Raw genomic sequence first — 21,289 nt, 5'->3', positions numbered from 1 at the left:
GTTTCAAAAGAAATGTCTTTAGTTCATGAAAATATGCATTAAAAAGAGACCACAGAGTTTTTCATGTATTTATCATCATGGTATTAGTAAATAAGTAATATTTGATGAAAATAATGAAATGAATTAGCTCTGACAAAAGAACTTTAATAATTACATTTGATGACTTACGTCAAGTGAAACCATTAGAAATGCTCTAACATTGAAAGTAAGAAATGATATAATTCATTAATTAAAATAAAAAAGGGTCGTTCCAGGAAGCACATTAAAAAGAAGCTAATGTAGGTCTCATGTCACCAGATATGCTGTTTAAAGTAGAGCTAGGTGTCATCATTTTCTCCCTGAAGCTATTTTTGACATTTTTAGTTTGGATTGGAAAAAAAATGAAAGGAATATTATATTATTTCATCCCCAGTCCCAATTGCCTCTCTTTTCATCTCTATTAAATACAACACATTCACTTTCCAGTGAAAACTGGATGCTGCCAAACCCAAACCATTTAATCACTTACCTTATTCTTTCTCTTTCGTCGAAATCTCAGAAGTTCTTTGTGTTGTCTTGATACAAAATTTACAGCTGCATACTCCAGAAGTGCTGAAAACACAAAAAGGAGGCATACTGCCATCCAAATATCAATAGCTTTGACATATGAAACCTAGCCAAGAGAGAAAGAGAGAGCAAGCAAATTCACTTATATTGTTACTTCCTTTGAGAACAAAACTGAGTTTTTCTGATTCTGAATTATGTCATTCATATAGAAGTATTGAAAAATAAAGAAAATGACAATTTTTTCTTGAAGTTTTCAGATAGCCATTTTTGTAAATTTTATGTATTAGTTATGAGTATTCTGTTTTTTTGTTTTTTTCAAATTTAGGCAATAGCCCAAACACGATGAAAGGAAAAGTAAGATGAAGTATAACTTTACCTTCAGAACAGTACAGTGCTTAAAAAGTGTGAACATTGAAATATAGATAATGCTGTTGGCTTTTTAGTTCCACATTTTCATCAATATTTTTAAAAAGTTTAAAACTGTATTTATTAATTCTATTAAGATATTTTTCTTTCATTGCATTTATAAATAATATGTGGTTATTTGTTACATATTTTGAAATATTTTTAACTTTTATAAAGACAAGTTATAAGGATAGTACAAAGAGGCCAGGTGCGATGGCTCACACCTGTAATCCTAGCACTTTGGGAGGCCAAGGCGGGTGGATCACCTGAGGTCAAGAGTTTGAGACCAGCCTAGCCAACATTGTGAAACCCCATCTGTTTTAAAAACACAAAAATTGGCTGGGTGTAGTGGCGGGCGCCTATAATCCCAGCTACTTGGGAGGCTGAGGCAGGAGAATCACTTGAACTCAGAGGGCAGAGGTTGCAGTGAGCCAAGATCACGCCACTTCGCTCCAGCTGGAGCGAAATAGTAGAATTCTGTCTCAAAAAAAAAAAAAAAAAAAAAAAGAATTGTAAAAAGCACTATCAGCTTCTCCAGTTGTTACTACATTTACTTCTCCACTTTACATTTATTGTTGTGTGTGTATGTATATATATTATTGTGTGTGTATGTGTGTGTGTATATATATACATGTATATATTCCTTCAAACTATTTGAGTGTAATTTGTAGACATAACACCATACACTCAACAAAATCAGAAATTTAACATTTATAACATTGATAAAATCCTACCACCTAATCCTTAAATCCCTCCCATTTCACCAATTGTCTCAAGAATACCCTTTTTTATTTAAAAAACAAACTTTTTTGTTATTTTTTTTCCAGCACAGGATTTAATCCAGGATCACGTGCTGCATTTTGTTGTCATATCTCTTTAGTTTTCAGTGTGGGACATTATCTGTCTCTCCTTGCTTTTTTTGTGGCATTGTTACTTTTGATGAGTACAGGCCAGTTATTTTCTAAAGTTTGCCTGATGTTTCCTCATTTACATTCAGATGATGGATTTTTAGTAGGGATTCCTAACGAGTGATTCCCTGTTCTCCACAGTACATCATATCAGGAGGTACACAATGCTGATCAATTGATGAAGGTAATGTCTGCTATGTTGCTCTATTGTAAAATTGCGAATCTTCCCATGCATGGAATATTTTGAAATTATATAAGTATTCTATTACTCTTTAAATCTTCACACACTAGATTTAGCATATGTTGATGATTTTTGGCTGAAACAATTACTACAATGATGGTTACTCAGTGGTGATTTTCTAATTTCCTTATTCATCTACATTTATCAATTCACATTCAACTGTGAGAAAAATCCCTGTCTTCTACATTTATCTGTTTATTCCTTTATTTATATGTGTATAAACTTATGGATAACTATTTTCTTCCAAGTGATGTAATACATTAACATCATTATTTATTTTGATTCTCACATTATCCCAGATTGGGCCATTAGGAGCCCCTAGATGTTAGCACATATATCATTTTGACAAGTCTCCCTCATTATTTGAGCATTTCCTCACTTTCTGGCACAAGACACTCCAGATTCATCTTGTACTTTTCCTATTCTGGTCTTTGAGTCAGCCCTTTCTCTAAGGAACTCTTCTGTAGTGAAGAGTGGCTTTTAGAAACCAAGATGTGGGCACTGGGTGTACTCACATCTTCCTTAGGGGTATCGTTTCTAGGCCCTCACAGTGGACAGAGCTATCAATCTCACACATACACATATATTCACGTGCACACACACACACACATAAAATGTAGCAACTGTATACATTTCTTTATCATCTTTCTCTTTCTATCTCTCTATCCATCTATCCATCAAACACGAGCTTCCATTAGTATCTCTAAATCTAACTCAACACCACAGCATTCCCTGTAGCCTATACCCTTTCTATATATGCAAAATTTTTCTCTAAAAGTGGGAAACTTGACTCCCATTATCCTCAACATGTATTTGATCATTCACCATGTATGTGACTAACATCTCAATTCTGCCAACCATCTTTTCAGCCTCAGCACCTTAATATAATGGTAAAACCAGATACTGTGATCATTCAGTTGATTTTTGGTTCTTATGAAGGTGCTTTTTGTGTGCAGATAGTTGTTCCATTTGGCATTCCTGTAGGGGGGATTATGGCTGGAGGCTTCTATTTGGTCACCATTTGCCCCATTTGACTCCTTGCCCCTGGTCCCATCCCGCAATGGCCCCACTGGCCTTGATCCTAACTATCTATTTATCCTGTTCCATAGGTTCTCGTAATCTGATAGCATCCCTGATCCTGGTTCCACCAGCCCCAGCTACCATCCTTGATTCTGACACTTGCTCAGCTATGGCCTTACAGTCTCACTGTGTCTTGTCACCTCAAAGGTAGAGAAGGGAAGAGAAGGATAAGAAAAAGCGGAACAAACAGACAACTTTTAAAAATGAACACAAAGGGAAGAGACAGGAAGAGAAGAGTAAAAAGAAAAGCTAGGTCCGTATTTTTTAGAAATAGACTTATACAGACCTAAGTCCCTTAGAAAAAGTAATTCGGTAACCTTTAAGCAACTGCTTTCATACTTCTCTCAGTTTAATTTGCAGTGATTTCAGGTTGTAGCTGACCTCGTATCTTTGTATATGTCCATTGCTCAAGGTTGAAAATTTGCTTGAGTATTAGGAAATTACTCAATTAAGGAAATCAATTAGCATTCTACTGTAAGAAAAATCACTGTCTTCTACATTTATCTGTTTATTCATTTGTTTATGTATATGTGTATAAACTTATGGATAACTATTTTCTTCCAAGTGATGTAATACATTAACATCATTATTTTGATGCTACTGTAAGGAAATTTTCTACTCTAAGGAAATTAAGGAAGCATATCTTGCAAGCAGTGTCAGCAAAAACATACCTTTTGTGGAGTGAGCATGAGATAATTCATTTTATTTCATACTTTATATGGCCAATTAGATGCGTAAAATGCTGTCATTTGCCAAGTATTGGAAATAAAAATGAGAGATACTTTTGTTTATAAAAGGTAAGATGTTTTTCCACCTTTCATTGGAAATGGACAGTTAGCTACAAGTCTGTTTCCTTGCTGTAAAAACAAATATCCTTACTTCTAAGAAGATGTGGATCTGGGAGAACAGAATGCCAGGCTGGGTTCAAGCTAATTTGTCCTACTTCTTTGGACCCAGTGTATAATTATCTTAAGGATCAACACCCTACATTTTGAGATTTTGAGAGCTTGCCTGTCTTTGTGCTGTTTATATCTTCCGTATTCTTTCCTCTTTCATCTTCAATATTTAGTGTAGCTATTTTTATGAAACGTTAGCCCGTGGGAATTTTGGACAGATTTAGATAGTAGTTTTAAAGGATAAGTGGCTCAACATTTGGGGGGAAGTTAGAGTGGCAGGAACGATAAATAAAGTAAGGAAAAAAGCTCTTTCCCATCTTTCCCAGCAGGTTCTTCAGGTCTCAGGCTAGACTTTGCCCAAATCTAGTTCAGAATCCCATGGTACCTGTGCTGACTTGCTGTGTTACCCTAACACATTGCACTGGAATTGTGATTCCTTGTTTTTCTTTTTTTTCCTGTTTGTCCTGTGAACTCTTTGAGGGCAGATGACATCTCTGTTTTGGTCACCATCACATCAGTGTTTGTCACTTGTACATATTTGCTGAGTCAATGGACAGATAAATGAAGGCATTAAATGGTAAAATACAGGCGTGGGGGCAGAAACTGAATATAGATGACATATGGAGATTCACTTTCTGGAGCAACACTTTCTTAATACCTCCAATTGGGTTGATTTTCTTTTTGAAAGAGTTCATTTCTTGACACTCGGAAGAGTGAAATACGAAGCATTTCAACAAGGAAGCACTCTGCATCTCCTCCTGCACTTAAGTGTGACTTCTACTGGTCAGCACCATCTCCACCGGGCAAAGAGCAGTGCATCTCACTTTATTCCAGTGCTGTGTCAAATGCCCATCTGTTTGCAAGTATAGATTTAAATTTCATAAATTCTGTAATTCGGCCAGAAATTTCTGGCTGCTTCCAAATATATACAGTCCTGGAACAAGTAATATGGCTTTCAAAGATGCTGTCTCAAGCCACATTATTCCTGAACGAATATGACTCATAAAGTATGTGTGCATTTTTGAGCGTTCTGAATCCATAATGACATGAACCACAGAAATTACCTCAGAAATATAATTTCCAAATTAATTCAATGAGCGTTTTCAGTGACAACAAATACATCGAAACGTCATTTGTGCCTGCCAGGGCTCTGCTAATTGTGAACAGCTTATAAGCATTGAGCCTAAAGGCCTACTTTCCTCATCATCTCTTCGACCCCCTTCACCAATTTCAAGTCTGTTTCTCCTCCTCCATTCCAGCTTCCCCGCCAAGGACAGCAAACACAGGACGTGGGAAGTTTGGAACTTTGGGGCTAGTAACTTTAAAATAAAGACAGCAGTTCTTACTTCAAAGCATTCACAGCATACTCACGACATACAGCACATTCCCCATGGATTCAGATTCACTACCTTCTTTCCTCCCCCTCCTGCATGCCACCCTGTTAGGCAGTATCATTGCAATCTTGACCACCTTCCCAAAAGACCCATTGTCCACTGGAACCCTAGTTCTATTTTCCGGAAGAATCTCCCCTCGGTATCACTCTCCGAATACAAGTGTCTATGGAAATAAAACCTAAAGGTTGACTAATGAGGTGCACTGGTCAGGGGACCTTTGTCATGGAAACCACTCCCAAGCCATCCTGCAGAAGAATGCTTCTCTTTCAAGGATTGCCCTTTCCATGGCTTCTGTGACCTGCATTCTCTGGGTTTCCCTCCCTTTACTCCACCCCGTCGGTTTTCTGGATTCTCTTTCTTTTCTTGAGCTCCTTAGGGAGATGGCCTTGGTCCTCTTCTATTCTCATTGGGACATAACCCACTAATCCATCTTATCTATCCCTATGGATTCAATTCCTCTTCTGTGCTTATGATCCCCAAACCTCTATTTCCTGACTAGATCCCCCTTTATCCAGGTTCTTCCTTCATGGCACTCTGACTGTCTCCCACACCTCAAACTTAATTTGACTAAAAAGGAGTTAAGAATCTCTACCAGACTACACCCTCCCCCACCAAAAACAAAAAACAAACAAACAAAAAAACCCAGCAAATATGCACAGCTCCCCTCTCTTCTCATTAAGAGACTCTACTCGCAGTTGTTCACCCCCAAATCTAGGAGGCTTCTCACTCTCTTTTTTCAAAGATGCAGCCCTGTTAATTATCTTTTCTTTCCATTTCTCAAGTTTATCAATTTCTGTCCTTCCCGATACTGCCATCACACTGATGGAAGCCACAGCGTGTCCTAGTCCCTCAGCTCTACCCTTGCCACAAGAGTTACTGATTTTTAAATGCAAATCTGATTGCATTGCTTTAGGCTTACAATTCTTCATTTGCTCTCTGTTAATTTAATGTTCAAAATCTGTTTTATAGGGTATAAAGCCCTTCATAATTAGCCTTTCATAATAATGCATATTGACCCTTCACATAAAGCCTAGCTTTCATTTCTGTTTTTTATTCAACATTTACTGAATGCCAATGATGAACTCAAGTTCTGTCATTAGGTGTTATAGGTATAGAGATGAGAAAGACAGACAAGCTCTATAATTAATGGAGCTTATACTCAAGTTAGAAAAACATACAATAAAAGCAAACACATATATAAGATAATTTAAGAGAAATGTAAAGAAAATGCAGGAGGGTAAAGATATGAAGGACTGACTGGGTTCTAGAAGGCGGCTATGTTAGATGGCAGTGGCCAGGGAAGACCACACTGTGGAAGGAATAATTACCACCTTATGACAGTTTCTTACTTGCTTATTATGTAGTAGCTACATTTCCCTTCTTTTAGTTTTTGAAAACCTGAAAGCAATTGACAAACTCCACTCTGCCTCAGTTGTTTTGTATTTACTTTTGTTTATTTTTTTATTTTATTTTTTTTTGCTATTACTTTTGGCTGGAAACCTCCTTCTTTGGGTAATGGATGTTCATCCTGCACGTCTCAGCTTGCAAGCTACTTCCTCAGGGAAACTATCCTCAAATGCCCAGGCCACAATAATGCTTCTTGGCATCCCACTTTTACTTTTTTCATAGGTCACTCATTACAACTGTAATTGTATTTATTTTTGTGGTAGGTCCTGTAAGATGTCTGTGGCTAGCACCACTTGAATGCCCCCCCCCATCAGTTAATTACACTATCCTGCAATTTTTAAATGCTTTCCACTTTCCAAAAACTTTGGTTAGAAGGATGCAAAAATTAGTATGTCCATGAAGATTTGAAGATGAGATGTCTATACTAATACGTTAACAAAATATGTATTGATAGCAAATACCAAATAACTCCATTGTATCGTTGATTTTGTCTCAGTGTGCTGATATTATCCACTTATGTATCTTCTGCTTTTAGGCTATTACATTCCATGAGCTAAGACAAAGGCCAGACCTTATTCATTTTTGTATCTCTAGGATGCAGCACAGGGTTATTTATGGTAAAGTCTCTCAGTTAGGTTGACTCCTGTGTATTGACTTGTAATCACTAGCCATTTATTATTAGAAACATAAATATATTAACTAATATGCCAGGAGATGTTCTTAATACAGTAGTGTCCATACAGTAACACTGAAACCTCACAACAATAGAGGCAATCATCCCTATTTTAAAGATGAGGAAACAGCTGTAGTGAAATAACTTGCTTAAGGCCACATGGCTACCAAGTAGCAAAACTAGGATTTGAATGTAACTCACACGGTTCCAGAGCCCACGAACTTAACTACTATTCTATATCACATAGTTATTAGGCTGCTTCCGTTTAAGACACCACTGCAAATCAACAACTGTAAACACTGTAAATTGGAATTCCTCTCTGTATCTTAAAATTCCAGGCTTTTTAAATTTCATCTGATATTTAAGAGTAATGTCGGTGCACAAAATACATACTGTGAGATCCTCCATATTTGCTAGCTTTGATCCTAAAATCTGACAGTCAACTTCCTAGTAGACGACGTATAAAAAGAAATGGTCATTATATTTAGTAGATGAAAACAACCTAGTTGCTCAGGTGAAGCAAAACTATTAAGATAAGAGAAATGTTTTATCCTTTGAAATACCATGTGTGTCCCCCAGCAGTATTAAATATACTAAAGTTGTTTATGAGCCAGGAGCCAGGAGACTATTGACTACTTGCCATGTAGCAATCCAGGAAGAGATCAGCTTGATAAATGATCAACTGAGTAACCAAGCTAGGTTATTGCAAGGCCTAGCCTTTTTCATTCTAAAAAAAGTTTTATAATTTAGGGAAAGTAATATAAGCACCATATGTTCTGTAGATTTCTTATATTTTTTCACAAGAAATTATGCAGTTTTTCTTTCTTGTAAAATTTTCATTAGAAATAGAGAAAGCCTGCCTCTTGCATGTCAAGTAAGAAATATATAGATATATCTATATATCTATATCTATATCTATATCTATAAAAATTGGATTTTATTGCTGTCAGTCATCTTGGTTATTAAACAGGGAATCAAGTCCCTTTTTTTTTTTTTTTTTTGGCTCTGAGAAGCAGTCATGTTCAGGGAGCTTGCCTAACCATGAGATTTCTCTGTATCTACCCTCCAGTGACATGAGGAGTTTGGCGTAGGGAGGATTCAAGCTAGGACACAAAGCAATTATCAAATAACCACAAAATTTCTCTGGCTTGAAGAAACAAAGGTTTATTTGGCTCTCATATTCCATGTCTACTTTGAGTTGAATGCTGACCCTGGAGTGGTGTTGTCATTGCTATCCTCACTTGTAACACAGCAGCAGAGGAAAACCAAGTCGCTGGTGGTTCTCGCATTTGGTCACAAATGTTCCAGACTGGTAGTGGAACAGGTTGCTTCCGCTCAAAGTTCATTAGCCAGAAGTACTCACAGTCAACCCTGATCACAAGAGCACTAGGAGATGTAATCCTACCACATGCCTAGAGGGGAAAGTAGCCTCGGTGGCACAGAGCATTATGCTAACTCCAGAGAAACTCAGGTAGGGGCGATTTCTATTTGTCCTTCTGAAACAAGAATCCTCATAAGTACAGAATTAAGGAACATGTGGATTATGATTTGATCACTGTGATATCTTGAATAGCACATAAAGGCACCCGTGTTAAAGAGAAAAACTCACTGCTGTATAGAAAGAAGCTGTCAATTAATTAGGGTATGATAAAGCATAAGAAATTTCCCCTGATTTTCAGCCAAAAATTTTCTAAAACAATAGTGTCAGGTCCAAATTCAGCAATATGAATTGTAAGGAGGTACAAAAAAGTAGAGTCCAGGTGGTGCTTTGAAGCACTTAACCTAAGACAGATAATCAATTCTCTAGATGCAGAGAATAAAGACAGGCAGTCTGCAAGCCAAATTTATGTATGAGAATAAGTTTGTCTGGACTGCACAATATCTGAAAAAAGAAAAAGAATATGCTTCTAAGCATGGAATGCTCATCATCAGTTAACCATACTGCTCATCCCTCCACCCCTCATTAATTATACCAGACCACTTTGTTCATTGATTTGTGCATCTGACCCCTGAAGTCATTTGACTTTGTGCTCTCTGATCCTGATAATGGTTTGGATCTGTATCCCCACTCATATCTTATGTTGAAACGTAATCCCTAGTGTTGGAGGTGGGGCCTGGTGGGAGGTAATTCCATTACGGGGGTGGTTTCTAATGGTTTAGCACCATCCCTCTAGTGCTGCCTTGTGACAGAGTTCTCATGAGATCTGGTTGTTTAAAAGTGTGTGGCACCTTCCCTTTCAATCTTCTTCCTCCTGCTCCAGCCACATAAGAAGTGCTTGCTTCCCCTTCACATTCCACTATGATTGTAAGTTTCCTGAGGCCCCCCAGAAGCAGAAGCCTGTGTAGCCTGTAGAATCGTGAGCCAATTAATCCTCTTTTCTTTATAAATTACCCAGTCTCAGGTAATTCTTTATAGCAATGTGAAAATGGACTAAAACAAGTCCAGAGAAATAGATGACTTGCGTATTTCTCACGTAATCCTTCATAAATAAGTTTACTTTTGCACCAACTTTTGATAGGATTATTGAATAGCAATAATTTTGGATCATATTCCTTAACAAGTACATTGAGTGAACTGTATTATCTATGGCAGTATATGCTGTGGTTGAGAGGCCTGCCAAGGTGTGTACCTTTACCTCAGTCCACATGGAGGTCGTCAAAAGGATTTTCCTGTGACCAATAAATTCCTGCTACAGCCTATAGACAACAATATATTAATGGGCAAAGATACATTTGATGTGGTTAGCTAAATTATAACCCAGATGACTATATCAATGGATTCTAGAAATGGAAATTTAAATGTATTTATAAACAGCATAGTTTAAACTTAAGAGAAAGAAATTGATTAAACCAGAACCTGGAGTTTGAATCACAAAATCTCATCTACATCTACATGTAGGAACTCTATAAGGTAAATTTCCAGGGATCCTTTAGAGAGGTAGTTTGTCAATTCTCTTCTCAATCCAAACTTGCTTTTTATTTGAGGAAAAGGTATAATAAAACATGGTAGTGTATGCTTTTGATGAGCTAAAATAGCCCTTTGAATAGGGTAATTTGTTCTTCTTTTAATAACATTCAGTCCTGGTGGATTGCCCTAGTTCCTCAGAAATGTCAAGTAAACTGTGATGAATAATTTTGGCTGTGCAATGGGCAAGTGATAGAAGCCTACAGATAAATGCTTTTTCTCTGGATAAGCTGCAAATGTCTCTGCTTGTGTTATGCCTTGTTTTCTGAGGTTTTAATTTCAGATCTCATTGACTATTCATTTAATCATTCATTTTTAAAATACAAATTTGTAGTACCCTTAATCCTACATTTCTCCTCAGTGCAAGAACCTGCATAAGAATTTTACATTTGGTAACAGGAAAAAGTAATATTAATCTCAAAAGTATTTCAAACTTCATTAAGACCTAAAGCCTGAGATCAAGGAATCTGAACAAAAGGAAATAATAATGTTTTAAAAACAGGTGTTGAAGTGGAATGGAGCTGATACTGAAAAGGCAAAAAGAGGTAACTCGAGGACTACTTTCTCGGAGAACGAATAACTAGGCAATGAAACATACAGCCCAGGATATTGTGAGTTTCGACATTCTAACATTTATCATCCTGGAGGGTGACTCACAACAGTACTGCTGGTGGAACGTTCATGATGATTATCATACTCATAACCCTTAGTAAATGAATGATGCTTCTAACACAATATTTATTTTTCACATAAGGGATTTTTGTTTTGTTTTGTTTTTGTGAAAGGGTTTTGCTCTGTCACCCAGATTGAAGTGCAGTGGTGCAGTCATAACTCACTGCAGTCTCGAGGTCCTGGGCTCAAGCAATTCTCCTGCCTCAGCCTCTCAAGCAGCTAGGACTATAAGTGTTTGTTACCACACTTTGCTAATTAAAAAAAAAAATGTGGAGACAGAGTCTCACCATGTTGCTCAGGCTAGCCTTGAACTCCTGGCCTCAAGCGATCCTCCCACCTCAGCCTCCCAAAGTGCTGGGATTACATGTGTGAGGCACTCATGCAATGGTTTTTACTTCATGAGATAAAATATAACAGAGAGTCACATAATAACAGAACTTCATTGTTTCCAAAGAGGTAAATTTAACCAATACTTCAGTCACCAGACAAAGAAAGTACAACCAAAAAGGCTAAATAATTTTGAAAAGTCACAGTTATCTCTGACTCCCACTTCAGTAACTGGAGTTTTACCATCATTTTTTCTGTAGTCTGTAGCTCTTTTTCTTATGTTTAACACTTAGGAGAAATTGTCAGACCTAGATGTCACTGAAAATGCTGCATGCTGCATATACACCATGGAATACTATGCAGCCATAAAAAAGGATGAGTTCATGTCCTTTGTAGGGACATGGATGCAGCTGGAAACCATCATTCTCAGCAAACTATCGCAAGAACAGGAAACCAAATACCGCATGTTCTCACTCATAGGTGGGAATTGAACAATGAGATCACTTGGACACAGGAAGGGGAACATCACACAATGGGTCCTATTGTGGGAATGGGGAGTGGGGATGGATAGCATTAGGAGATATACCTAATGTAAATGACGAGTTAATGGGTGCAGCACACCAATATGGCACATGTATACATATGTAACAAACCTGCACGTTGTGCACATGTACCCTAGAACTTGAAGTGTAATTAAAAAAAAAAAAAAGAAAAGAAAAAAGAAAATGCTGCATGCTGTTAGACTTCCTAGCATTTCTTAATATATTACCTTTGTTTTTTTTGAACAACTCAGGTTAAATCATATTTGTGACCTCTCTCTTCTGCATTTTTGTAGTGAAGGTTTTGTGTTTCTATAACATCATTTTTTATGGTAATCATATCAATTCCTATTCCCTTTTCCTCTGGAGTTTAAGAGCTTCATTTAAAACTTCAAGTAGGTATCTTGAAGACAGATAAAGCCTGTAAAGGTGTTTGTTTTACACTGATTTGGGGGCAACGTGTTTTCTTTCACTGGCGAGATGGTAGTTTTACATCCACTTTTGTCTTTTGGGGGCTCATGGTATGATTCTAGCATATATATGAATGTGGTGGATGACTTTATTTACGTAAAGTAGTCTCCACATTGAATACATATCTTTGTTTTTAAACTTAGTTTGATGTCAAAGGTGTGGTATTATGCCATTTTAAAAAGGTTTAAAGTTTATGATTTGACCATATACTTTTCCCTAGTTGTTCTATCAGATTTAAGAATTTATGTAGCAGTCCTGTCTCTATCTCAAGTACAGAGAAAATGCTTGATAATCATTAATCTTTCAGCTTGATGGAATCTAATAATTCTAGTAAAGTAGGTCCTAAGTAGGTCCTTGATGGAATCTAATAAGTCTAGTAAAGGAGGTCCTAAGATGAAATGTAGAGCTAGAGACATCCAACAATCTCTATCCTTCTTATCAAAGAACCCACCCATTTTTTAGGACTTTTTTATTTACAAAACGGATATTTTTTTTATCAGTAATAAAATTAGATGGTATTCATATACATTATATCTTGTGATAAGGGTATGACTAAATAATTATTTCATTTTCTGGGCATTTTTTCTTTTTTTCCATTTTCCTAAATGAGTGTATATGGAATTATAGTATTTACTATGATCCATGAACATTTAAAAAATTTAGTTGAATATATTGCTTACATCAAGCATTGTATCATAAAGCTAAATTTATTACACATTCTGTCACAGTAATAAATTTAAAATGAACCCACTTGGATCATGTTTGTACTGAACTTGATTGAAGTAATATTGGTTAGGTACATTTTCAGCAAATATTAAAATGTTATATTTAAATGGTTTGGACCAAAACATTACTGACAATAATAACTATTAATTGCTATATTAATAGGAAAACCTGATTACTATGTAGCTCTCCTAACCCCATTATGTTATCACTAACACAATTTACTCTCCTTTAATATTTAAGGGTATTTTTTTGAGAAGAATAAGAATGTATATTTGCTAATTAGCTATGAACAAACAGTGAATAGAAATCCTTCATTTTTCTTCCCATTTCCTATCTTTTTATTGTAATCAATCTCACATAAATATCTGTGTGCCAACACAATTGTGGTGTTCAAAAAATGTATCAGTTCAATTTATATTTTCTAATAGTTATAATCACTTTTAAAATTGGTGTCTTTATCAAGAATGAAAACTTAATATAATATAAAAGCTATCATCATTATTTTTCTTATTTTTTATTTTTTATTATTTTTTTGAGATGGAGTCTTGCTCTGTCACCCAGGCTGGAGTGCAGTGGCACAATCTCGGCTCACTGCAACCTCTGCCTCCCAGGTTTAAGTGATTCTGGTGCCTCAGCCTCCAGAGTAGCTGGGATTACAGGTGGCCACCACCACGCCCAGCTAATTTTTGTATTTTTTACTGGAGACGGGTTTTTGCCATGTTGGCCAGGCTGATCTCAAACTCCTAGCCTCAAATGATCCACCCTCTTCTGCTTCCCAAAGTGCTGGGATTACGGGTTTGAGCCACTGCACGCAGACACCGCCTCTCAAAATGAGGACAATTTCACAGAGAACTTCAAAGGGGAAAAATGAGTGGAATTGAGAGAGGTAAAAGGTTCTAAGTAATCATTGACCATAAACAGCTTTCGGTGAAGAATTTGCAATCTCAATAGGCTACCAGCTTCTGAGTTTCTGTAAAATATTTAATCAAAAAGCCATATTTGAATTTTCAAGTGCTCCTCATTTTTTAATGCTTAGTAGCTCTGTTTTCAATGAGATGGCCATAGTGATGGGAGCAGAGAAATTCACATTGAATCTCCCTGGGATTATTCTCTATTTCTTTCCTATCCCTTCCTCCCCTCCTGTTTTTCTGAGCATTTACTGACAAGCCAGAGTGTGGTCTAAGAAAGGAGACAGAAAACTTAAACAAATAATTGCCCCGAGGTAGATAAGATTATTTACAATTCCTTTTTCCCTTCTTCCGCTCCAAGGCTTCCCTGTGGGTGGAGCCCAGTCTTCCACCCCACTGACTTTCAGTTTGGCCATGAGACTAGGTGTAATTTATGGAACGAGAACAGAAGCGACTGTGTGCCAATTCTGAGCAAAAGCTTGCATGTTTGTGCTTGCCTTCTTGCTCTCCAGCACTCCTCCATGGAAAGAACATCTTACAGGTTCCTGCAGCCCCAAAATGAGGAGACACAGGGAGCAGATCTGAAACCCACTCCACAGCCTAGATCCATGCTCACTTGAATAGTCAATCTCAGGGCAAGCCCAGAAGAGACACAGGCACCTCACAGTCCTGGGAGCAAGAAGAAATGTTGTAAACCATTGAGATTTGGGAGTTGTTATGCAGAATAATTGTGATGCAACTGGATCATCAGCCCCAAGTGCCAAGAATGTCATAATATTAATATATTGTGCTAAGAGCTAGGGTTTGGATAAAGTTGAATCTAGAGATTCCCCACCCTGCCAAATTTCTATCTGTGTACGTGAATGTGTGCATTGTGTATAGTGTGTGTGTGTGTGTGTGTGTGCACCTGTCTGATATGCTATGTTCAAAAATCTCTGATATGACAATAAGTTTAAAAGACTAAAATAAGGTATGCATAGTGACACTTGTGTACTTCTGCAGATGATATGAAGCATAAAACATGCACCAGACCTGGTCCTTAGCCAGTCTCTATAGAACAGGATGGAAAAAAAATAATGAGGGTAGATCTCTAACAGGAATTAATTGATTGTTGAAATCATAAAAGAAAGGGTAAGGTTTATATAATATTGCTGTATAGCCAAGACTTCTCCAAAGTTCCCTAATGCGGATTCCTTCTAGTACTCAGTGTTTACAAATTAAAACTATGTTTTGTCTCTTCTACAGATTTTCTCTGTTCTTACCCATCCCCATACTTAATTCCTTCACTGTCAAGGTCTTAACTGAATATTGAAATTATATTTATACTAAAAAATAATTGAAATATTATTACTATCCCCTCTTTCACCCCTGATGAAATGAATCCTCCTAAGAAGGACTAGCTTTCCATATCTAAAAAAAGATTACAGAATGCTGAGATCTCAAAGAATTCAGGAGTAAAGTTCTGGGGTGAGTGGATCTTGCCTTTAACCAAACTATCTAATATATTCTGTGTATGGGTAGGGATAGCCCTGGGGGAGGAACAGAGAGAGAAGATATTCAGCTGTAGGAAGAGGGCCAAGCACAAATACATCTTCTTTCCCTGTCCTTCCAGGCTTTCTTCCACCAGAAAAATCACCTCTAGTCCACTTCTCAATTCATCTGTAGTTTATTCCCTAAAGTCTGAGGGCTGGGTGTTGTTGGTCAGAACTTTGGAAGTTCTTAGTTTTTGACAATTCCATGTGATTGTCTTGTAAATGTGTCCAAGTTAACATGTTTTATAAAAGAATTCACAATTAACCTTTCCCCCAACCTTCCCTATTAGTAACTATCATCTCTACTTGCCTAGTTACTTACTTGAATGCCACCCTTGACTCCTGCATTTCCCTGAATCTTCCGTGTTCAATTCATAAGCAAATCCTGTCTGTTTTACCTCCAAATATATTTTTTCAAAAACATTTACTTCTTTCTAAAGCCATCTGCTACTCTCTGTCTCTGTTGTTACCAATCTTGCCAGACCATCATCTGCTGTGGACCACAATAGCTTGCTTGGTGGACTCCTTGCTCCCACTCTACCTCTTCTATCTGGTCTTCAAACAGAAGTCAGTGTAATTGCCCCCCTTATTAAAATTCATCAGTGGCCCATTGCTGCGCCCAAATTAAACCCAATCATTATGAAGTCCTATGAAGTCTTCCTTGATGGGCGCCATGGTCATCGCCATTTTATCTCAGTCTGCCCCAAGCACACGGTGTAAGAAAGCGCTCCTAAAGTTACACAACCTTGAAAATTTGCTTGGAATAGAATGCGTATATCACCTTTTTGTGGCCACCTGATACAGACACTGCAAAAATGTGAAAGAGTTCAAGTTTCAAGGAACCAGTCACAGGCGTGTTCTTGCTTTGAGAGACTACATGCTTGATTTATCATGACATTGTAGAGGCTGATGCAATAGAAAATATCAGAGAGGAATATCAGCTCTGTAGTTCTCTAGAAGCTGGCTATAGTACATTCTTTGAGATTTCATTCTCTGAGTCTTACTTAAGCAATTTCTAAGCTCGTTCTTATCTTACAGGAGATACATTGACACAGAGCCTAGACAAAACACTAGGCAAAGATCACAAATTAATGATTTATTGTTTCACTCTCCGATATTTGATAGTCAATTTTCCTGAATGTAACTTTGTGTTTCTACTTCCTAGAAACTGTCAGTAGGTAAATTCTGGGTGATTTAGTGGCAAGACTTTCAGACTTCTGAGGGTTCTTTTGTGAGACTGAGAGTAGAAGATCTTAAGGTGCATGGTCTCACACATGTGTTTCTAAATGCAAGTTGTAACGCCCTCACCTCCTGCCTCTCTGGCCCAATAAAGTCACAGAATCAGAATTGCATTTTTAAAGAGATTTTCTACTCTTTCGAATGTCTCATCCAACAGATTAATTCTTGTTGTTTATCCTGGGTCCTTGGGGTCTGCCCTGCTAAAATTGAACGTAAGTAATTCATTCTGCTAAACCTTTTATTCCTGACTTATCCTGAAACCTTTTATTCCTGACTTATCCTGAATTCTAAGACGATACAGTCAACTTCTTTTAAGGTATCACTTTCTCAATCAATTCTTTTTGTGGGTCTGAGTCATCACGTTTTTAGATGTCATCGTCTTTATGATCAGAGAGATGGAGAGGTTTTGTACACGTGTACTTGTATAGTTGAACTCATGGCTGAAAATTTATTTCTTCTCTAAGGTCTTGTGGAAATTAAAGCCTTTTAAAAATGTCTCCTATTTCTTGTGAAAAAAAATATGAAGCAGTCCTAGTCATTCTTCTTTTTTTTAAGTTGTGCCTTAATTCTGTGTTTTTAATTTATTGCTTGCTTTATCTCTGCATCCTCTACTCACATTTCCATACAGCCCCAATTCTAGCTTTACTCTCTGTACATAAGCGTCTTTCTATCCTGTCTTGTAGAAGCCACAGATTCTCTTTTTTCTGACTCACAGCAGACAGACAAATGAGCTTTCATAAAGCTAAAGATTTCAGAAATCTTTAGCTCATAAAGATCAGTGAGTAAACTGGCGATTTCCTTTACAAATTAACCATGACACTTCCACTATTACCCAGATATTACTGTTGCAACATTTATCCTTATGTAAATAAGCATTGAGTCTTACTAGTTTGCATTTATAAACAGATTTACAATTTTCACATGAACAATATTTTAGGAAACACTAGTTGATGCGAACAATTTTGAAAATACAATTACTTGCTAATAAAAGTAGACATTATTTTGAAAGACAAACATTAAATTTTAGTGAGGCAGATCGTGTTAATATCATATTTTAATGATTAAATCCTATTTTCAATTTTTATTTATATAGGCATTTCAATCTAATAAATTGAATCACGGAATGAATTAGTAGAAAGGACTAAGGGAGCCATGACAATAGATTTATAATTTACTTGGTGTGGCAAGAAGATAGCATCAAATGCACACAAAAAAATTAATGTGATTTTATTGCACAGAAGTGCTTCATTTCAATGAAAGTAATAGTAAAGCTTTTTGGAAGCTATGCAGAATTACCTAATTTAGATGATAGAAACTTCTTCTTAGACATCATTTTAGGGGAAGAAAATAATTTTCTATTTCTATGCAGCTAAATAAATGAAAAGAGTTTTATTTCAGTATATCTTATGCAAAGCAATATTGGGTCTTTTACGAACCTCACAGAGGGAACAATTTTATTTTAATTCTGGCAGCTCAGCATGGATGAAAATCATGGAATTAGATAAGGTCTCCTTCCTATTGACTTATGGTTACTTAAAAGCAAAAGGGAGAAAAAAAAAACGCACAAAAATAATATATACCATATCTGGCTCAGGACGCAGCACTATGGGCACTCTGATAAAATACTTGTAGTATAATTGGTATATGTCTTCTGGAAATAAATTTGGCAATATATATGAATGCATACAGCTATCATTGCAGCAATTCTGTTTATAAGAATATATGCTAAGAACATAACAAAAATATGTGTAAAGCTATGTGTGTGTATGTGTTTGTGTCTATATATAGATATATATGTATGTTTACATAAAATGTGTATATATAAATATAGATGATATGTGTGATATGTATAGACACAGGTACACACACACATATATACATATACACTAATATATATAACATTTATTATATAAATATTTATTATAATATCAGTCCTAAGAGTGACTAAGTAAATTATGGCATATCCATACAATGGAGTACTATGCCACCATTTAAAATTACCATGTAGATTCAACTTAAATGTTTAATATATTTCTAAATATTTTAAAACCTATTGATACAAATAATTCCATAGTGTATAAGAGTATTATCGATATTTAAATAATTGAGAATAATAACACAAAATGTGAATAGCGGATATCACTGGTTTGCAGAATTTTTTTCATTTATTTCTGTTTTACGTGTTTTCTGCTTTGGTTATACATTACTTTGAACACCAGTAATGCCATTGAAATGCCATTGAAAAATATCTGACCAAAGCCGACAATGATATCTTTGCAAGATTATAAGTGTGTGTGCAAAGATGTGTATGCTCATTCGGTGCACTTACCTTTGGCAAGGAAGCTCGTGATCCTGAACTCTGTGTCGTCATCGTCAGCACAGTGGTTATCCCCAGAGCTACCCTGGCCGGTGCCGCATCCATGTTGATCCAGAACGAAACCCAGGATAGAATAACGATCAGGAGACTGGGAATGTACATCTGGATCAGATAGTATCCCATTTGTCGCTCCAGATGGAATCTCACTTCTATACATGTAAACTTTCCTAATTGGTGGTAAGGTAAATACAGCAATTAGTACAAATAGGTCTTTGTTATGGCATCAAATATCACAATTTCTTTTCTTTTTCTTTCTTTTTTTTTTTTTTTTTTTGAGACAGGGTCTCACTCTGTCCCCCAGGCTGGAGTGAAGTGGACTGATCTCAGCTCACTATAGCCTGCGCCCCCCGGGTTCAAGACTTTCTCCTGCCTCAGTCTCCCCAGCAGCTGGGATTATAGGCATGCACCACCAAACCTGGCTGATTTTTTTTTTTTTTTTTTTTTTTGTAGAGATGTGGTTTCACCATGTTGGTCAGGCTGGTGTCGAATTCCTGACCTCAGGTCATCTGCCCACCTCAGCCTCCCAAAGTATTGGGATTACATGTGTGAGCCACTGCTCCTGACCTCACAATTTCATTTTGATAAGGTTCCTGTCATATAACTTTCCATGATAATGAAAAGAGACTCATATTGATTCCTGAAAAAATATTTCTCACTGTTAGCATCAAGAAGCAATGTAGTAAGAGAATGTACTCTTGTAGGAAATAGCAGTAAACTTTATTACTTCCGGCTTGAAAAGCGCTTTACACTTGTCAAAATATCCCAAGATTTATTATTTCACTTGATTACGACAATTGCTTCTGAGGCAGACAGGAGAAACAGATACTTATTATATAAAGATCTTCTTTACTCATTGACTGTTTCTGATGCTTTGAGTGCTTCTTTAAAGCCAGGTGCTATTTGTTCCAGAAGCCTTTCCATTTTCTTTAAAGTAAGTGCGAGAGGATAAATACAATTGAACACGAATGATTCCTTGAATAATAAAGCAAACAAGTAGGAAAATATATGCTATTTCCCATTAATACTTTTGAAAATAAAAGCACACGTACTAAAAACAAGTGGGATCCATTTGTAGTAGATACGTATGCTTCTGTGTCTCTATTATTTACCTCTATTTTGGTGAGCAATACGTGGAGGAGTAAATGATGGTTTAATAAACATTAAGTTGATATTTTTTGTTTGTGTCCTGTTCTACTCCCTACTCTATTGATATTGATTTATACTACTCTATGTTATCTCTCCTTTATAAAAATTGTTCTTCTAAATCACCAAGTTCTTGGTTTAATTGTTTTTATTTGAATTATTTTAAGAAGGATGAGGTCAGAAAGTTATTCTGCTCTTTAAGTAGCATTCTGTTAGTTATCATGAAAGAAAGATGTTAAAGAGCAATTGCTGTCCTATTGCTAGGTAGGACTCAGTGCGAGTGACTTGGGCCATGCGTGCTTGCACAGGTGAGGCAAGGGCGCTATATCTGGATGAACCCATGCATGTGTTTGCGGAGCTTAAGTCTCAACAAAAGTTCACAAAGTCTGGGAAATGTAGGTTCCACTCTTAGGCGAATAGTAATCAGAAACATATGTGCAAACCATACATGATCCTTTTATCAATTTGTCAAATATATACAAAATGCCTAAAGATTCCTGAAACATAATAAATATAAAGATTTAAATTTTTCTATGAAAAATAATGAAATGGAATAAAACAAGAATAACTGATTCAGGTGATTCTCAAGGAAAAAAATAAACTCCATTGTGTTTTTATTTAAAAAGAGTGTTTTTCAAAGTTCAGAATCAGAAAAATGCAAATCAAAACTACAATAAGTACAATCCCAGCACTTTGGGAGGCCGAGGCGAGCAGATCACGAGGTCAGGAGATCAAGACCATCCTCACTAACATGGTGAAACCCCGTCTCTACTAAAAATACAAAAAAAAAAAAAAAAAAAAAAATTAGCCGGGCGCCTGTAGTCCCAGCTACTCAGGAGG

At 36.5% G+C, this 21,289-nt stretch overlaps 1 protein-coding gene across 3 annotated transcripts in view; it reads right to left on the bottom strand.

Annotated features, from left to right (window-relative positions):
* LOC105466647 (glycine receptor alpha 3) overlaps positions 1-21,289 on the bottom strand; it is a 179,234-nt gene that overhangs the window by 21,744 nt on the left and 136,201 nt on the right. For all 3 annotated transcript variants that reach the window (XM_011715716.3, XM_011715717.3, XM_024788140.2), the window contains 2 exons: positions 19,259-19,473; positions 509-652 (listed from right to left, as the gene is read on the bottom strand). In XM_011715716.3, the coding sequence (XP_011714018.1) occupies positions 509-652; positions 19,259-19,473 (359 nt within the window). The remainder of the gene's footprint in view (positions 1-508; positions 653-19,258; positions 19,474-21,289) is intronic.

This window comes from Macaca nemestrina, chromosome 3, assembly GCF_043159975.1.
Source record: "Macaca nemestrina isolate mMacNem1 chromosome 3, mMacNem.hap1, whole genome shotgun sequence".
NCBI classification, from domain to species: domain Eukaryota; kingdom Metazoa; phylum Chordata; class Mammalia; order Primates; family Cercopithecidae; genus Macaca; species Macaca nemestrina.
The sequence above is the reverse complement of the archived record's forward strand: the minus strand, read 5'-3'. Positions and strand labels throughout refer to the sequence as shown.